Here is a 20,524-nt window from a genome sequence, read left to right as displayed (position 1 = left end):
GAAGTGAGCTGAAATTTATCTAAAATAATTTACTTCTTAGTTCTGTGTGTGGCACAGTGGGCATCTTCAATGGGTTTAATTATTCAAGATGAAAAATATCCTATGGTCTGGTGTGAATTTCAGCAGTAAAATAATCCAATAGCAAAAAGTCCAAGGTGGTGCTCTCAAAAAGTTATAGTGTTTAAGCTCAATAAGGCATTGGATGTCATATAAGTTTTCCAAGATGGGAGCTTGACACTTTATCCACTATTTAAGAATTTGGCACTAATTAAAAAAAAAAAATGACAATTTTTCACTCTGCTTTAGAGCAAGACTTCTCAAATTTTAATCTGCATACAGATCTTGCTATCATGCAAATTCAGATTTAATAGGTCTGGCTGCTGCTGCTGCTGCTGCTAAGTCACTTCAGTCGTGTCGGACTCTGCGACCCCATAGACGGCAATCCACCAGGCTCCCCCGTCCCTGGGATTCTCCAGGCAAGAATATTGGAGTGGGTTGCCATTTCCTTCTCCAAATAGGTCTGGAGCAGGGCACAAAATTATGCATTTCTAACAAGCTTCCAGATGATGCCAGTGCTGCTGTGGATCATACTTTGAGTAGCAGAGCTCTCAGACTTTAGTATTATTGTGAATTGGGATCACCTGGATGGCTCCTAGAAACACAGATTACTGGGCCCACCCCCAGAGTTTCTGGTTCAGCAGATCTGGGATGGACCAAGAACTGGCATTCTGACAAGTTTGCAGCAATGCTAATGCTGCCAGTCCAGGGACCACACATTGAGAACCATTGGCTTGGAGCCCTACATCTGTCTCTCATAAGCACGCAGCTCTCCCCACATGGAATCAAAATGAAATTAAGAAATCAAGAATTCTATGCATTCTCAACTGTCATCTGGAAACCGGGAAGGGTGGCAGGAGAAACTCTTCTTGGGGAATTGTCCATAATCTGTTCTTTTTTTTTAATTGGAGGATAATTGTTTCACAGTGCTGTGTTGGCTTCTGCCATACAACAATGTGAATCAGCCACAAGCATACACATGTCTCCCTTCCATGCACCCCGTCCCACCCTCTATGTCATCATGGAACCAGAATATGTTCTGTGAGTGATAGGCCATAGTCATTGCCAAATGATTTGGCTTAATTAATATGAACGACACAAAAAAAATGAATGTGAAGGGTGGTTGGTCCATGACTTCTTTAAAGGAGAAATCCATGATTTCTGCCTGACTCAAAGAGTTTGTTTCTGCTGATTTCTTTGGAGACTATATCAAAATATTTCCAATAAATTAAATTTGGTAAAAATAGTAACATATGCAACACAAAATACTCAGCAGAGCTATGTCCTGTCACCATTTAATCCCCTTCTAAATAAATTATTGCAACTATGAATTAAATGCAGATTCTCTAACCACAGACAACAGGAAGAGCAGCATCTTCATATTTTTCACCCGTTGATTCATTCATTCAAAAAATATCTTTTTATCATAACATTTAAGTGGTTCTCTAATTCCAGGACTCTGTCACGAATACTTCATTTATTGATTATACATGAGGAGGAAACAAACTGGATTTCTTCATGCATTCATTTTAATAAAAGTTTTTTTTTTAAACACACTGTGTCAGTTTCCATACTGGGCAATATAGAGATATAATGATTAGAAAAATCAGATGCTTTTATAGTCCTTACAGTCTGGAGAAAGAAACTGACTTTAATTAAAATTCACACATATGCATGTAACTTGCAGCTGTCACTGAGGCTTCAACAAAGAGATACCTCATGATGCTGATGATTTCTTTGTATGATGATGACACATGATGGCAAGAATTGAAGTCAACAAATGAATTTACTCAGCTCTTTAAAGCTGTCTTTTGCTTCTAACTCACTCTGATGAACTCTTAAAAAGATAGAGGCTTTGTCATAATGTATTATAAAAATTTTCAAACAAGCACTAATGTTGAAAGAATTATACAAAGAGCACCCATATATCAATCACCTGGATTCCACAATTCCAATTTTGATGCATTTTCTTTATCACATATATATCCATCTATATGTGGATATATAGATCACATGTATAACCCCTCTATTATTTCATTATTCCATCTGATTTTTGATGCATTTAAAGGTAGGCTGCAAATATTAGCATACATCATCCCTCACAGTGCTTTAGAACACATACATTAGGATACAGGTTTTAAAAATGTTCTGAATTTTTTAGAAATATGGGGCAGATACATAATCTAATTTCACTCAGGTAATATAAATTTAAGGTCCCATTTGTACAGCTATTTAAGAAAGCTCTTTGTTAAGAGAAAGGCTGGTTTTGATGTAGCCACTTCCACTGCCTAAATTAATCCTGAGTGGACTAGATCTCTACATGGTGAAATTATGAGCCTTGCCCTCAATATTCTGGAGACACTAATGACTTGGCCCTTGCCCTCACCCATCTGGTCTCTGAGTGAAGATAGTATTATCCTAACAACATGGAAGACACTGTATTTTTTACAAAAAAAAATATTTTAATTAATTGATTTATTTTAATTGGAGGCTAATTACTTTTGTATTTTTAGATGACTCAGGCAGAACACCAACACCACCAATAGCCCAGTCACACATCTGGTATTTGGAAAACCTTTTACTTTACTATACTAACCTCCTCACTAAATTCCCTAAATCCTAGTTCTCTATTGCTTCATCATCAGACCCAATTTTTAATGCCTGGGACTGAAGTCTTTTTAGCTAGCATTCCATGTAGCCTTTCCTCCTTTTCTAAAACTTGTGAAAATGGTCTTTCTAGTTATATTTTTTACTGATTCACTTATGTTATATTTTAAGGTTTTTCTGTTCATACTGGAAATAGGAAGGATATAAATATTTTTTATAAAATCTTGGCTTTAAAAACATCTACTATTTCATGTTTTGAAAGAAAAATAGTGTAATGCTTCCATTTGGCCACTGGAGAGTAGTGAACTATTTCTGCTGTAACTCATTTTTCTCTACTCACCTAAGCAAAATTTAGTGCAAGTGAAATAAACTTCTGAAACTTCTTTCCTTGAAAATTTGTTTAATTGGATCCCAAGAGTCTTGCCATTAAATTGAGAAAATATTTCTAGTTCTTTTGTTTCTATTGTAACTTCCAGTGCAATGAGAAAGGATTGCAGGCTTATTTTATTCTAACTCATGAAAAAGAATATTTGGACTGGGGAGAAACATAGTTACAAGTATTGCCTTCCACTTATGCTTGTGAGTGGGGCAAGGAATCTGGTTTTTGCATTTCATCTCATGTGAATTATTCAACCTTTCAATTATATTAGAAATTATAGTATTGGACTCCCCGCCCCCAATTCTTGTGTTTAGCTGCTTTAACTCATTTTTAATGCAGGAATGCTTTTTTAGTGCAACAGAGTAAGGTCTTTGAGAATAATGTATACATTTATACATCTCTGTATCTCATCAGTAAAGTAAGTTACTATTGTGGTTGCTTAAGTTGCTCTTATCAGAATAGAGGGTGAACTAATGCGGTAGAAAAACCTAGACTTTAGACTGTAACATATATTCAAACATTAATGCCCCTGTTAACAGTGTGGCTTCCAGCAAGTTACTAATGACTTTTAACAAAGTCTTTAGTAAAGACACTTACTAATGCCCCTGATGGTCTGAGCAAGCTCTGGGAGATGGTGAAGGACAGGGAAGCCTGCGTGCTTCAGCCCGTGGGATCGCAGAGTCGGACACTACTGAGCGACTGAACAACTAATCTCTGCCGTCTGATGGAGTTGAGTGACTGCCTTCCCTTCTGGCTGAGATGAAGCTGGCATGTGTGGCAGCGTCTGGCACATGGTGATCTACAGTCGCTTCTATGCTCAGTCTTCAGCAGGGAGATGCCAATTCAAATCTGTATATACTGCCCTTCGTTAGCAACATATTTTAAGCATCAGTCTGATGGATATGCCACTATAAATTTTTACTAAGCTTATAATCAGTTTCCAGGAAATCATAAGAGGTCTCTAACAAGGGTCAGTCTACACAAGTGGCCCCGAGTCCTTAGCGTTCAGTGTTCTGCCCACCTTTGCGGGCCCCGGTGAGGAAAGTGGGCGGGGACCGCAGATAGGTGGCCCCGCCCACTCGGTTTCCAGCCGTCGGATGCGCGCACTGCAGACCCCGACAGACTGAAATCCCGGGAAGCTCTCTCCTCCGAGCGAAGGGCCCAGGTGCGCAGCTTCTGGGACAAATGCGCTCTGAAGATGAGCTTTGTTTGGCTTCTCAGTGGTTTTAAAATGGGAGACACCTGACAAAAATGCAGTTTTCCAACTTTTCCTGGAAGCCCGGGCTGAAACGCAGTCGCCGCTCTCAGGGGCTCCTTCTCCAGGTCTGGGCACAGCCTCGCTTCGTCCTGTGGCATTACATCTCGTCTGCTTTGCTCATTTCTATCAGCTGCTTGTTACAGTGCGAGAGGCTCCACGTGACCCTGGGATTATGTATGCGATGCAGCCTGCCCTGCCTGGAGCTGGACCCCCGGACCAAGCATTTATCCAAAGCTTGCCCCAAATCCAGCTCCAGGCTTTGAAGATCTCTTGATCCTCAGTTGTAACTACAAAATTTTTGCCAGTTGTATTTCCTCAACGTTAATCTGCTTAAAAAAAAAAAATCCGTTTATTTTTCAGCTGTGCTGAGTCTTCCTTGCTGCACACGGGCTTTCTCTAGTTGCAGGGGGTGGGGACTTCGCTTCGTTGTCCTGTGTCTGCGACCCACTGCGGTGGCTTCTCCAGAGCTCCAGCTCCTGGGCGCGTGGGCTCAGCAGCTGCGGTGCACAGGCTTAGTTGTTCCAAGGAATATGAAATCTTGCTAGATCGGGGATCCAACCGGTGTCCCTTCCATTGCAAGGTGGATTCTTAAAGGAAAGCCAACATGTATCTGCTTTTTAAAAAATGTCTGAATTCATACATCAATTATCAATTTCTGGAATGTAAGGGCTTTGTCTTACACACCCTTGATAAGCAGAGGTTTCTATTTCCTGCATCTCGACTAGAGTTAATGATTGAACTTGATGTCCCAAGGGAACACATCTCCATGGAACACCTGCAAACTGGATACAGGTGAAATAACCTTCTGCGTTCATTTTGAACATGCCTCCAGCGTGAGTGCCCTGACACTCCTAATTGCCAAAAAGAAACCACACATTATTGCCTTCATGGAAACTGAGTTTCCACCACCTCCATTCTTTCCTCCATCAAAATTTTCCTCTTCCCTGTCCTCCTCCAGATGGCTAGTATCAGCCAGCTGTCATACCGGGAAGAATCTGGTTTATTCCCCACATGGTTCCAGAAACCTGCGTGGATATAAATGGGTTCCAGATTGCTTGCCCATGCAACAGAATACCTTCTGTTCCTACTTCCCAGGTGGCTGAGTTTGATGACAGTGGAGACCCCCTACAACTGGGAGGCAGGAAATTTACCCTCACAGTATTCAAGCCAGAGGACAAAGCTGGGGGTAACTTTGCTGATGACCCAGTCTTCTTTTCAACGCTCCCTTTACTTCAGCTCCCTTCTGTGCAATGTAAATACACTTTCTTTAGGAATTTTGTGGTCAAACATCTATGACAGTTCACTCTTCTCAAGTGTCTCCTGCAAACCCAATACCTACAGGACAGAGGCAGGTAAATGAGTAAGATGGAAGTGTGCTAAAGGTGCAGAAATCCCTCTGTTCTCATCCAGAGTGAGAATGCAGGTCCAGTGGTGCCCTGTATGATTCTTCAAGTGAAGTAAGAAATCCATTTTGTTAAGGTAAAATCTCCTTCATTTTAAAATCTGGCAACACTTAGTGAGCGTTTCCATGTACTCTAGTTGAACCATAAGGCTTCAGGTTGCAGTCTCATGCTGAACAAAAAATACGCAATCTCCTCCTGGGCATCATGATTCTAAGGAGAATTTTCCTGATGGATGTAAGTGAATAACACAAACACACGAGAACTTCCCCATTTGCAGCAGCCGTTTTTCAGAAGACAGAGTTCTGTATCATGAGTTCCACAGGCCTAGGTTCTTGCCTCCCACCCCCCCCCCATCGACCCCAGCTCATCTCTTGCGTCTCAGTGTCACAGTTCTGAGCAGAGCAGGCTGTGTTAGGTAAACAGGGATTATTTGTTGAATTAAAGTAAATTTGCCATCCATCACCAAAAGCAGTGTTGGAACATGTGTTTTAAAGATGCTTTGGGGGACTTTAAAAGCCACTTGTATGGCAAAAACCACTACAATATTGTAAAGTAATTAGCCTCCAATTAAAATAAATTTTTTAAAAAAGCCACTGTGACAATGAGAGTAATTATTTTCATTCTCACCTTACATTTTCTAAAAATGCTATTGTAAGACAACCTGCTTTCTGTAATTACATGACAAAATGTCACAACATTGGGCTCCAAATGACTTCTGGCCATTTCCTAATGTGTATTTTTAATGTACTACAAAGTAGAGCATTGGGGTAGCCTCATCATCAGAAAAATCTGCCCTGAACTCAGAAGGTAGTTCTGAGAAGAATTGCAGACCCCAGAAAGCACCACTGAGATGGTATATAATTATGGAGGCAACTGTTTTATTAAGATCAACATTTATTCATCATATATTAAATGTTTGCTCTGCACAGTGCGTAGCAGACTAGCTGCCATAGGGAATGCAGTAGAGATTTCATAGGTGTCAATGTATCTGTTACTATTATTCATTGGTAGTGTTATACAAGCTTAAATGTTTTGTCTCTTTAACATGCACATATTTTCTCTGTGCCAGGAATTATTCTAAGCACTTTATAAATAGTAACTTATTTGATTCTCTAAACAACATTACAATGTAGATAATATTATGATCCCCAGTACATATCAAGTTGGCCAAAAAGTTTGAGTGTTTTTTGTAAGGTGTTTCAAAAAATGCAAATGAACTTTTTGGTCAGCCCAATACATATCCTCATCAATAAAGATGAGAAAAGTGAGTGGCAGTTAAGTGACTTGCTTAATATCACACCATTAATAAGTGTCAGGGCGTTATAGCCCAGATAAGTCTGACTCTAAAATCTACGCTTATAATCACTGTCAATTGGCTACTGCTGCATAACAAATAGTCCTCCAATTTAGTGGCTTACAACACACTCAAGTTTCCATGGTCAGCTTGGGGCTGCCTGGTCCAGGATGTCCTTGCCTATGTGACTCAGCTCGCCTCCACGTGGATTCTCATGCTCCATGGCTATAGCAGGGGTCTGAGAAAGAGAAGAAACATTTGCACATGGCTTTTCAATCCATTGCTTACATTAAGTTTGCTACTCTTTCATATGACCAAAGCAAATCACATGCTCAATTCCACTGTCAGTGTGGCATGACGCACTGAAGGGTCAGGAACACAGGAAGGCATAGATATAGGGCATTTAATACAATTAACCTACCACAATCATGGTTCAATACCATGCTGTTTTTACCCTGCTTTCCACATAGTTTCAGAGTCCAAATGAGTTGTGGAAATGGCATCAAATGTAACTGTGGGTTTCAGAAGGTAACAAAAGAACAGTAAGAAGTGTGGAAAATGAAAGGATGTCTATGATTTTAGGCTGATCCTGGGGAAACACCATCGGAAGCTCCAAGTGAAGCCAGGCCAACTCCAGCAGAAAACGGGGTGAATCACACTGCGTCCCTGACACCCAAACCACCCTCCCAGGCTCTCCACAGCCAGCCAGCTCCAGGTAAACATTCCGAGGAAAGAGCTGTACTACATACATAACCAGCAGTCTCTAGTGTGTCCATACTAAGAGGGGGCAGCATGATTGAGTTAGCATCATCAGGCGAGGGAAGACACATGGACTTAGGAGGCGGCCCAGAAATGTTTGCTGAGAGATGAATAACAGAAGGAAGGAAGGGAGGGAGGAAAGAAAGAAGGACTCATAAGTCCATTTTATGAGACTCATAAGTGCTCATCTGGCTCTGCTAATAACTTATGAAACCAAAACAAAATATCACCTAGCTTCCGCATGTCTTTATTTAGTGATGGATTTTGGTCCATCTGCTGGCAGGGTGTGTGAAGGGTTCTTCAAACACCTTATACTTTATGCTTTAGAAGTACATTCTTAGTTCTACTTCACTAAGTTAAGTCTCTACCAAGAATTCCTTCTCGTCTTTCTCCAACTTGCTTTTCGCTAATTTTGAGTGCCAACCACATGCTTAGCATGCTCAGCCCTTCACATGGATTATCTCATTTCACTCTCAGACCAGGCCTCTGAGGGCTGATTCCACCATTGTCCCCATAGTACAGATGAATATATTGCAGTTTTAAATTGCAGAAATAAGTTACTTCTCGAAGGTTACATTGCTAATGTAGAGTGAAGGCAAGACTGACACCATTCTCCATGATCCTAAAATTCTTCCCTTTACCTTCTCTGCTCCTACTGAGGCTACTTAAGAAAGGCGATTGTTGAGATTAATAATATTAAGGAGTGACTTAAGTATAAACAAGAAGTGATATTTTCAAATGAAGAGTTTATGTACCAAATACAAACATTCTGTGTCTTTCTAGACTATGAATAAGTCATTTAAATAACGAATAACCTTGTGCTTTAGAGAGCAAGAGAAAACTTAGCATTTTAGCATCTGATTTTTTTAGCTGGGTGTTTTAGAATCATTTGACTTACAGAATCATTTTTAAAATAACACAGAATACATTACAAAAATGGACTCCTCTTCTCTGGTGTTAACATTGGTCAGAGTCAGACCAGGAAATTAACATTGGCACAATGCCTTGAATTAAACCATAGACTTTGAGCTTCACCTACCTTCCACTAATGTCTTTACTGTTCCAGGTTCCAACTCAGGATCCCACACTGTATTAATTGTCATGTGTCCTTAGCCTCTTTGAATCTGCAATAGTCCCTCAGTCTGTTCATTTTTCCATGCCCTGTGCACTTTTAGAGTACTGGTCAGTTATTTTGTAGACGGTCCCTCAGTTTGGATTGGCCTGATGTTTTCTCACAATTAGATTGAAGGTATGCATTTTTGACAGGAACACCTGATGTTGCTGTACCTCATGTTGGGTCACTTGATTAAGGTGCCATCTGCCTGATTCCTCCACTTAAAGTTGTACTTTTCCCCATTAGAGTTAATAAATAACTTGGGGGAGAGACTTCAAGACCATGAGACTATCCTGTTTCTCCTTAAACTTTTGACCAGTGACTTTGGCACCCGATAGGTCTTGCCTGCAACTTTGTTCCTGCCCGCTGACCTACCAGTGGTCTTTGTAAAAGACCACATGTCATTCCTGATTTTGCCAGAAGGTGGCAGTAGCATTGTCAAAACTGAATTTGTTGACAAGAGTTTTGATTCAAAGTAGAGAGATGTCCTTTCTCTCTATAAATGGAGCATATAGATTCACATTTAATTTGTTTGACCCAAAATTACAAAATGAAGACATTTCTTAGAATGTTTTTAGGATAATTTTCTTCAGGAATTTGTAATCTGTAATAAAGAAACTTAGAGACCAGAGCCAAATGTTGTTTTACAGGAAGAAGATAATTTTTAAAGTTATAGGAGGCTATTTATTTTGTCTTTTCATTTTAGGTTCTGTAAAGGCACCTGCCAAAACAGAAGATCTTATTCAGAGTGTTTTAACAGGTAAATACCATCTTCCCCCCTATGGATTTAGGCACCTGAATATTATACAGTGTAAGTATTTAGAGGGGAGGACATTTTATCTTTGAAATACAACATGATTGGTATTTCTTTTCTAAAACTATCTACAGATATATCCTGGTTCAACCCATGTTACATAATGTAATCACAGAGAAGTAACCATACTTGGCAGATAGGACCTTATTGATATAAAGAATAACATACTTTCATATATTTTGGAATCAAGGAATAGTTTTATATTGGAAATGTGACCCAATGAACAGGAACGCAGTCTTCCCGAAGTACCCACAATAAAGCATGTTTTAAAAATGCAGAATATGGACTATTTGTGACCATAGAATACACAGTGTTTAAGAATGATGATACAGTTTAGAACTATTTTATAGTCAGTAAGTTTCTTAAACTAGTAGTACTAAAATTGGTATGAGCTTTCTTTAATAAAGCGAGCAGTGTATAGCAGTATGTAGCATGTTGGCCCCAATATACAACAGAAATGTACACCAAAAGCAGAACTATGGGTCAGAAGCCCAAACTGTAAACAACCCAAATATCCATAACCAGTAGAGTGGATAAATAAATTGTGGTATAGTGACAGAATAAAATAGGATTCATCTGTAGATATAAACTACAATTACACAGAACTACATGGATAAAATTTATAAGCATAATGTTGAAGAAAGGAGGACAGGCACAAAAGAGTACATTCTTTATGATTCCAGCCACATAAAGTTCAAAAACAGGTAAACGTAATTTGTGTTCTTAGAAACAAGGATTTGGATTCTACGTAGAGGGTGGGTGCGAGGGCAGGAATCACGAAGAGGCCTCTGGGGTTCTGATAATATCCTGATTTTGGTCCAAGTGGTGGCTATAGAAGCCTGTTCACTTTGTTAAAATTGAAAGGAATGTGTATTTATGATTTCGCCAAAATAACACATAAAATATGCATCAAAAATTATTTTAGGAATGTATGAAAAGAAAACATGTGTTTATAGACTTCATCCCATGAGAAACAATAAAATGTTCACACATAAAACAAGAGAAAAAATTAAATCAGAGCATGATTGCAATATTATTTAAAAATACACAAATGCATAGATGAAAAGTAGGTATTTGTGTTGATACATTAGCAGTGATTATATCAGGGTGGTTTGTTTATGAGTGCTATCTATTTCCTTATATAAATGGACATTTTCATTATGCTTAAGGACATATTCAAAAATTAGCCTTTTATCCACAGATTTTTTAAAAAGTAGTACTTTCAGTGGAATTATTTTTAATCATAAGTTGGAACGCCTGGAACCTTGTTCCTAAACTTGCCACAGCTGACATATTGCACATCATTTTTAAAGAAGTGGGGTTGAATATGTCACCAAAACAGCAGTGGTTCCTTAGGATTATAAATTTTAACATAATAAGTCATTATGCAACCATGAGTCCACTTGGGCCTGAGGGAAACTGTTAAACAAATGGACCTGTTTCTCTCCCCGGCCTCCTTCTCAAAAGGAATTGAATGTCAGGAGAATAGATCCATTATTAAAAAGGGAAGCATGTTTCAATTGCTTAAAGACCTTAGCATTTAAGAACATAAATTATTACTCTGATATCAATGTTTATCCACTAGACATTTCATTTTCTATTTAGGTATTGTTATTCATGGCATATATTATCTCTAAATCTCTTGACAGTGCTAAATATTTATAATAACTTATTTTTGTTCCCAGAAGTAGAAAGTTCACATCAAAGGATTGGAAACATGTGAACCATGACTTAATCCAGGTCTAAATAAATGATAATTCATTGAATTTAAGGCACCATCCATTTTAAGGTACCCCACTACTCATGGACTGCCAAGAAGGAAAAGCACCAACAAATTGTGACTATCCATATGATGCATCTTAGTTTTAGAAATGTTAACATATTTTTAAATGCATATTCTAAAATTGATTAAATAAATCAATAAAATGCAGACTGTTTTTAAGATCAAGCTCTGCCACATTAAGTGTTTTCTTAGCATTAAATTAAACACTATATAGTCATGTAAGCTACCACTAACCTCATGGTGCCTTTGGGCAAATTACAGTAAGGACCTTCCTTCATCTTACTGATTTATACTGGAGCAATGTTGTGATAAACATACAAACCTACGATATCCATACTATGAATAGTGCCCCTGAGAAATGATGCTCAAGAACCTTTGCAAACATGTGTTAAGCCAGAAACTGTTAAAAACTGTATTAATTCTTTCATTTCATCATCACCATAACAACCTTAAGAAATAGAAATTGTGTGATCCTTAAAGTGAATCCTTTTGGTGCCCACCCAAGTTGCCTCCACCATCTGGTGCACCCAGCTCCCAGCTGTAGTGAACGTTGGTTGCTAACAGTTCAGAACTTCCTCTGCTTTTGAAAACTGCCTTCATGGAAGGCACACTGATGGTGAAGAGGGATTTCTCATCTGAGAAATATCTAGCTGCTGTGTCAGGTACTCGATCCTGCAGCATGTCTCATTATATCCCTTTGAGCTGCTTGTTACACAGCTGTGTCTCTGACAACACCCTAATGCATTTGATGTTCTAGGCATCAACGATTTGTATAAAAGCAGGTGAAGTGCTATTTGCAAACATTAGCAAACCACAGGGAGAGCTGAAGATTGTGTAGGAGATCTTTCATTAAAAAAAAGAAAATTGCCCCCAGCTGAAAGGAAGCCCCCTCTCCAGGGAGCTTATGCCTTTCCCACTGATATTGCCGAGTATGTTGCTTCTAGGTGAAACTGACTCTGTAGTACAGTTCACAGCTCCAGAGCGCCCCCTGGGGCCAGGCAGAAGCCAGACCACGAGCCGAGACCACATCCTTGCTCAGCGGCTGATGCTCTGTACCCGCTGCCCTCATACCCCTCCTGAGTGCCCCGCGGTAGATCACACATGTCTGAATCCCTCCTTTGGGCTCTGCTTCTAGGGAACTCAAACGTTTAAAAAAATTACCAGTAAAGAAACTGAGTCTTTGAGAAATTTGGTAACATAGTCACAAAGTTAGCAAGCAATGGCACCAGCTTGGTGCACCGTCTAACCTCCAAGCTCTGCTCCCGAGCCCGGTGGGCCAGGATCAGACAGACAACTACTCAGCAGCAGCGGTTCTGCCCTCCCAACCCTCCACGCCTCTCAGCTCTCATACTCATTTGTTGCAGAAGTAGAAGCACAGACGATTGAAGAGCTAAAGCAGCAGAAGTCGTTTGTGAAACTTCAAAAGAAGCACTACAAGGAAATGAAAGACCTGGTTAAGAGACACCACAAGAAAACCACCGACCTCATCAAAGAGCACACTACAAAATATAATGAAATCCAGAACGACTACTTGAGAAGAAGAGCAGCTTTGGAAAAGACAGCCAAAAAGGACAATAAGAAAAAGTAAGTAGAATGGGTATTTTTTGTTTGTTTTGTAGTATAAAGGAAGAGAGTCATTTGCGTGAATTTTCAATGTTTTTTTAATGAACAAACTACAATTTATCTAAATGATTTTCTATTATTGAACATAAGGGTTGTTTTTTATTATTTGCTATGGCAAGAAATGTAGTGATAATTATGTACGGATAAATCTTTCACATATTCTTAATTATTTTCTTAAAATTCTAGAAATGAGATCCCTAGATCAATTTAAAGACTTTTCTGTTTCAGTTTGTAGCTATCAGCAAGATACGAAAGTGCAAACTGATGGAGGAAAGAGTGATGCTTTTAGTATCTTAATCTGCACTTCTTTGTTAAGTTGAATTTTTAACATATATATCGTTAATTTATATTTCTTCCTTTGCAAACTGTCATATTGCGGTCTTTACTGGATTTTTTTAAATTGAAATATAGTTGATGAATTTTCAGTGTTTTGTACCATGTTTTGGATCTATACCACTGCAAGAAGGAAAGCTACCCAACCCCCTCCTCTCTCTACAGCTCTGGTGTCCCCTCAGTTCACTTTTGGTTGTGAATTTCTTTATCTGACCAGATTTTGAGACTATTAGATACACAGGAAGTTCTACCCTTGAGTTCTAGCCTGTAGGCCCAAGACCAGCTGGTTGACTAGCCATATTGCAGCTGATATACAATGCAGGAGACACAAGTTCCATCCCTGGGTCAGCAAGACCCCCTGGAGGAGAGCGCGGCAACCCACTTCAGTATTCTTGCTGGGAAAATCCCAGGGACAGAGGAACCTGATGGGTTACATATGGTCCATGCATGGTTTGATTTGAACATGACTGAAGATTTGAACATGACTGAAGCAACTGAGCATACAACACGCAACCTGGGGGCTATGACATTTTGCTGTGGACTAGAACCTCACTGAAGAGGCAACTCGTCTTATGGAAAAGAGAATCTCTACTACCCTTTGCTGTCCTATCTGAAACCCACAAAACTCTGTCCAGATAATGCTTTTTCAGGGCCTAAGCCTCGGGGAGAAGCATCTCTCACACATTCATTCAACCAATGGAGACGTAGCAATGAACATGACCTATTCAGTTATCACCCCGGTGTGCCTAATGTGGTAATGTGGGAAAATATGAGAGCATAGAAATGGAGTCAGGCGTGCTGTACCATGCCTTCCTTTTACTTCCTCACTCAGTATTCCAATCCTGATGCCGGGTTTGAGAGAGGCAAGAGGCCTTTCCAGATGCATCTTGTGACGTGTGTTTTAACTGTTCTCAACTTTAAAATAATCAAATCTAGGACATGAGCTTCTAAAATCTGAAAAATCATCATTTTTTAGACCTGGAGCAGCCTTAGAAGCCATCTAGGTGAACTGTTGTCAATTCTTCAAGGAGGAATCTGAAAACTAAAGGCTTAATATTTACCCACAGTTACAAGCAGTTCAGGCAAAGCTTGGCCTAAAACTTCTCCTGAATTTCTATTTTAGTGCTATGTATTTAGTCATCTGTTTATTCCTGTATTTATTTACTTATAAGCCATGTCCTGCAAACTTCCAATAGAATCCTGAAGTAACTTATCATAGAAGACATAAAAAAAAATCCTATAAAAGTAGGAAAAAACCCCAAAACGTACACACATACACATGCACACAGACTGTCTACCAGTTACCAGACCTACTGTCTAGTGCATGAGTCACTAGCCACAAACAGTGACACACTGTAATTAAAATGTTTTTCAAGTACAAGATACACACCAGAATTCAAAAACTTCTCTCAAAAAAACTCATGTTTTTAAATTAACATATATTGATTTTACTTTAATTCTATACTGAAATGATCAGGCTATGCAAAATATATTACTAAAATTTATTTTACTCATTTCTTTTTTCTTAAGATAGCTATGTCAAAAAAATCAAATACATGGCCCATATTATATTTCAACTGGACAGCACTAACCATTTAATGTAATTTCTGTCCTTGAACCCTGAAGTTAGCTCTTAGCTTCTGAGAAAAGGAAATATGGGTTATATAATTCTCCTTATCTGGTTAAAGGAAACTTGGTTTCTTTTCTAAGAGGAACAAGCATTTTCCTGGTATTACTAATAAATTACAAAGAAAAAGATTCAATGCATCTCTTGGATCATATGCAGGCAACATTAGGCAACAGGGAATAATGTCTTCAACCTTGTTTTTGAAGAAGACGCAGAAACATCATCCCTTTGTTATTTTTCTATACTTTCCATCAACAAACAAACAAAGATTCTTAAGCATCTAGCATCAGAACATACATCAGGAGAAACTTTTTTTCCAAGAGGCAAAGCCACTGAGATCTGATTATGTTTGTCCATCTCCCTATGATACTTGTAAAAATCCTGAGAACACCTCAGAGTAATAAATGGACATAATGTCCATAAAATGACTTTCTTTTTGTTTAGAAAGTATGGTTATTTTTCACAAAATATATTAATATGTGTGCTGTGCTTAGTCACTCAGTCGTGTCTGACTCTTTGCGACCCCGCCAGGCTCCTCTGTCCATGGGGGCTCTCCAGGCAAGAACACTGGAGTGGGTTGCCATGCCCTCTTCCAGGGGATCTTCCCAACCCAGGGATTGAACCCAGGTTTCCCACAGTGCAGGCAACTCTTTACCATCTGAGCCATCAGGAAAGATCAGGGAATTAATACATATTAATATGTAGTGGGGTTGTTCTTTTCAAATGAATTAATAAATACATTTTTAGATTTATTTTTTATTGAGGTAACATTGGTTTGTAAGTTTCATGTGTGAAATATTATATTATATTAGTTTCTTATTCAAATACCCATCATCTCAGCTGAGCTTTCACCTAATGCAAAGAGCAGATCATTCAAAGACAGTTTCTGTCAGACACTGTGTTGTTCCTAGAGCATAGACTTTGCAGTTTCTAGATGGCTGTCCTATGGTAAGCAGCACTGCCGCTCCCTCATTCTGTGTCCTCAGGAAAATTGTCTCACTGGACCTCAGTTTCCTCAAATGCAAACTGGAGGTGGTCGTACCTTCTAGTTGGATTATTGTGAAAGCCAGAAGCCAAGCAGAGCATCCCTGTTACCTGCTGAGTGGTCAGGAAATGTTACCCCGGTGCCTCTGCTGTGGTGGCTGTCACTCATTCAAGCATTATCTTTCTGTTCTGGCTGCACCAACTTCCTGCTACAGAAGATGACAAATGTATCTCATGTTCATGCCAAGACGGAGGTCTCCCCACCAACACTCCTCCTCTTTGATACTGATAAATAAACTTATATTCACGCAGAACAGAGGGCCACTTCAATGCTGCCATGCGATTCTGATGTTTAGATCTTTGAGGGAATTCAGAATGCCTTATTTGACAAATTAGGATCTTAACACTAGTTTCTACCAACTGCTTCTCCATATGGCACTGCTGTGTTGGCCTAATTCAAAGAGAAAGCAAGAGGAATTTGTACCAGCTGATCCAAGAAACCTCTTCTGCTTGGTCACAAGTGAAAGCACAGAGACAGAATCTGATATTCTGGGTGGTTCTTCCTCAAGAGGTTTCTATGTAAACAAAAAGAACAGACCTGCTCTTAGTACTGTTTCCAACACCGTCTCGCTTTCCATTTGACCTAAAGAAATAAGAGCACAAAATTTGAAGGAACCATACTATATACTTTGGCACAAAAAGTTAGTGAGAATTGCTTTGTTTTGTTTCAATATTATTCCTAAACTTCTAAATATCTGTGTATTTCTCTATGAATAACTCAAAGGAACTCCCCTTGCACAGAGTGAACTCTTGATAAATATATTATAATGAACTCAATTTCATCCTCCTTTCTCTTGGAACCAAAGTGCCATTTTGGGTGGAGATATCAATGAAGTTCGTTCAGCTCCCAGAGAAAAAATATGTTAATGACAAATCTTTCCTATTAAAAGATGTCAAGAAACAGAACATGTCAGGTGGGAGTGTTGCCATGCCGTCTGCATATGCTCTCTGTTGTCAATCTACATCATCTGGAAGCAAAATTCAGCACCTTTTTAACTTCCCCTACAGCATTATCAGTGCTGAGTGTATGGGAGAATTGTATAGGAAATGTATAGAAGAGATGTAGCTGGGAATTGCGTTATACATTCTATGATAAAAAAAAAACAAAAGCCTCAAGAAGTCCTTATTAGACACTGTTTTTCCCAAGGGAGGTTTATCCTTTTCGGCACCACCGTGAGGAGCCCTAGCTGCCTGGCTTTCCTTTTCGGCCCCTACCTCTTTGTAGAGCAACACAGATTCCATCCACTTTCCGTGTTTGGAGACCCTCTGTTGCTAAGCTTGTCCTTGGGGTATCAGCCTCTGTCTCAAGTGGTTTATTGACTATTTATTTCCAAACACATTCCTCTCTCTAGGAAGGACTTTGGTGAGCAGCCCTCTCTCTACCTTGCTCTGGACTGCACGTTTTGTGAGCCGAGCTCTTTGTCTCTGCAGATCAGAACCCAGCAGCCCTGACCATGTCTCTTCAACAATTGAGCAAGACCTTGCTGCCCTGGATGCCGAAATGACCCAAAAGTTAGTAGATCTGAAGGACAAACAACAGCAGCAGCTGCTTAATCTTCGACAAGAGCAGTATTATAGCGAAAAATACCAGAAGCGAGAACACATCAAACTGGTAAGCCTGAAAAATGTGATTTATGTGTCTATACCCAAACCTTTTTTTCTATAAAGAATATTGTTAAAATTAATTAATTTATTTTAATTGAAGGGATAATTACTTTACAATATTGTGATGGTTTTCGCCATACATGGATTGGCCGTAGGTATACATGTTTGATGCCCTTGGATAATGTAACAGGAGGCAGCAGCAAGTTTGGCTGGCACTTTCATTTTGTTTCCTAATTGAATAATCTTATTTTGTTGCCAGGTTATAGAGAGAGGTAAGATGCGTTTCTCAGATCCATATTATGACATATGGTTTAACACATGCTTGACATAAAAGCGTGATCAAAACTCAGGAGCTGGATTTTAAAAAGCAACAAAGTCATCATTTCTTAGATATGGAAATTACATGAGCCAAATAGCATCCACCATACTAATATTTTGTAAATTCCACTATTCCAACATCTTTTCCGAACTCCTCTCTATTCTCCAATGAGGCTATGTTTTATTTTTATTTTTACTAATTCATTTTTTGGCTATAATCATTTGGGGGGTATTTTGAAAATCTTACAAGGAATTGGAAAACACTTATATTTAAGAAAATTAATAACATACTGCAAATAAAGGTTCACTTTTTATGCAGTAGTGTAGCTTTGCAGTGGTACAAAAAGAGCATAAAAGTTTATACAATCCACTTGCCTAGATTTAGAAAAGATAATATTTAAGTGGCCAGTATGGGATGTTTTCCACTCAGTTTCTGAGGCTCCCTATGAAAGGAAATGCCACCATTTCCATGAATGATCAGTTTTGTCCTCCAATATTTTTCTCAGTAATTGTGACACTCCATTTTTTTTTTAATGAAAGTGAAAGTTAGTTGCTTGGTCATGTCTGACTTTGCAACCCCATGGACTATAGCCTGCTGGGCTCCTTTGTCCATGGAATAATGGACAAGAACAGTGGAGTGGGTTGCCATTCCCTTCTCCAGGAGATCTTCTCAACCCAGGGATGGAACCTGGGTCTCCAGCATTGTGGGTAGATTCTTTACCATCTGAGCCACCAGGGAAGCCCTTGATTGAAATATAGTTGATTTAAGATGTTGTATTAATTTCTGCTATACAGCAAAGTGATTCCATTATATATCATTCAGTTCAGTCCAGTTGCTCGGTCATGTCCGACTCTTTGCGACCCCATGGACTGCAGCACACCAGGCTACCCTGTCCGTCACCAACTCCCAGAGCCTGCTCAAACTCATGTCCATTGAGTCAGTGATGCCATCCAACCATCTTATCCTCTGTCGTCCCCTCCTCCTCCTGCCTTCAATCTTTCCCAGCATCAGGTCTTTTCAAATGAGTCAGTTATTCACATCAGGTGGCCAAAGTATTGGAGCTTCAGCATCAGTCCTTGCAATGAATATTCAGGACTGATTTCCTTTAGAATTTAATGGTTTGATCTCCTTGCAGTCCAAGGGACTCTCAAGAGTCTTCTCCAACACCATAGTTCAAAAGCATCAATTACATATATACATACATGTTTTAAAAACTCTTCTATTATGGCCTATCACAGGATGTTAAATATAGTTTCCTGTGCTATACAGTAGCACTTGGTTGTTTATCCATCATCTATATACTTTGCATCTACTAATGTTAAACTCACAATCTGTCCCTCTCCCACCTCTTCTTGGCAAACACAAGTCTGTTCTCTGTGTCTGTGAGTCTGTTTCTTAGATAGGTTCATTTGTGTCATATTTTAGATTCCATATATAAGTGATATCATATGGTATTTGTCTTTCTCTGACTTAACTTCAATCTTTCCCAGCATCAGGCTGGGAAATCTCTAAGTCTATCTACGTCTATCTAAATCTCTAAGTCTATCTAAGTCTACGGTAATCTCTAAGTCTATCCATTTTGCTGCAAATGGCGTTAATTCACTTCTTTATGGCTGAGTAACATTCCATTGTATATGTGTACCGCATCTTTACCCACTCATCTGTAGACAGACATTTAGGTTGCTTCCCTGTCTTGGCTATTGTCAATAGCCAATGTGCTGCTGCTGTGCTGTGCTCAGTCATCTCCAACTCTTTGCGACCTCCTGGACTATAGCCCACCAGACTCCTCTGTCCATGGAATTTTCCAGGCAAGCATATTGGAGTGAGTTGCCATTTCCTACTCCATGGGGTCTTCCTGACTCAGGTATTGAACCCACATTTCTTGTGTCTTCTGCATTGGGAGGCAGATTCTTTACCACCATGCCATCTGAGAAGCCCCAGTAGCCAGTAGCCATTGGCTATGAACACATGGTTGCATGTATTTTTTGAATTATACTTTTGTCCAGATATATGCCCAGGAGTGGTATTGCTGGATCACATGGCAAGTCTACTTTTACTTTTTTGAGCAACCGCCAGACAGTTTTCCATAGTGACTGCACCAACTTGCATTTCATTGTTGTTGATGGCTTGACACATAATAGGGACATGATAAATGTTTGGTGACAGATAAATAAAATGAATCAAGCAATAAAGTAGCCTTGAAAATAAGTTTATGCCAAAAATAAAACAAATGAGTAAGCATAATAGAAATTAGCATACCTAGGGTAAATGGATTCTAAGAGGTGTTTATATTATTTGTTCATTTCATTGCTGGAGGCCTCTCCATGTAAGACAATTCTGAAGCTTTCTCTGATGGTAGGTTGCAAATAGTGGATGATTTAGTCATGACTGTGTATTAGATGGTTCAGGGTAATGCTCTTGTTCTAGTACTGGTCTGGCTTGCAATGATAGTATGCAAAAGAGCAGGTCAAAAGCACGAGAGGAGCTTGTCAAAAATCAGATTCC

At 39.3% G+C, this 20,524-nt stretch overlaps 1 protein-coding gene across 1 annotated transcript in view; it reads left to right on the top strand.

The window, feature by feature from the left end:
• PLCB1 (phospholipase C beta 1) overlaps positions 1 to 20,524 on the top strand; it is an 859,183-nt gene that overhangs the window by 719,208 nt on the left and 119,451 nt on the right. The window contains exons 24-27 of the mRNA XM_081559124.1: positions 7,581 to 7,713; positions 9,578 to 9,631; positions 12,833 to 13,052; positions 17,527 to 17,707. Of these exons, the coding sequence (XP_081415250.1) occupies positions 7,581 to 7,713; positions 9,578 to 9,631; positions 12,833 to 13,052; positions 17,527 to 17,707 (588 nt within the window). The remainder of the gene's footprint in view (positions 1 to 7,580; positions 7,714 to 9,577; positions 9,632 to 12,832; positions 13,053 to 17,526; positions 17,708 to 20,524) is intronic.

This window comes from Giraffa tippelskirchi, chromosome 13 (assembly GCF_054371585.1).
Source record: "Giraffa tippelskirchi isolate mGirTip1 chromosome 13, T2T-mGirTip1v1.2.pri, whole genome shotgun sequence".
In the NCBI taxonomy this organism is placed as follows: Eukaryota; Metazoa; Chordata; class Mammalia; order Artiodactyla; family Giraffidae; genus Giraffa; species Giraffa tippelskirchi.
This window is presented reverse-complemented; position numbering and strand designations above follow the sequence as displayed.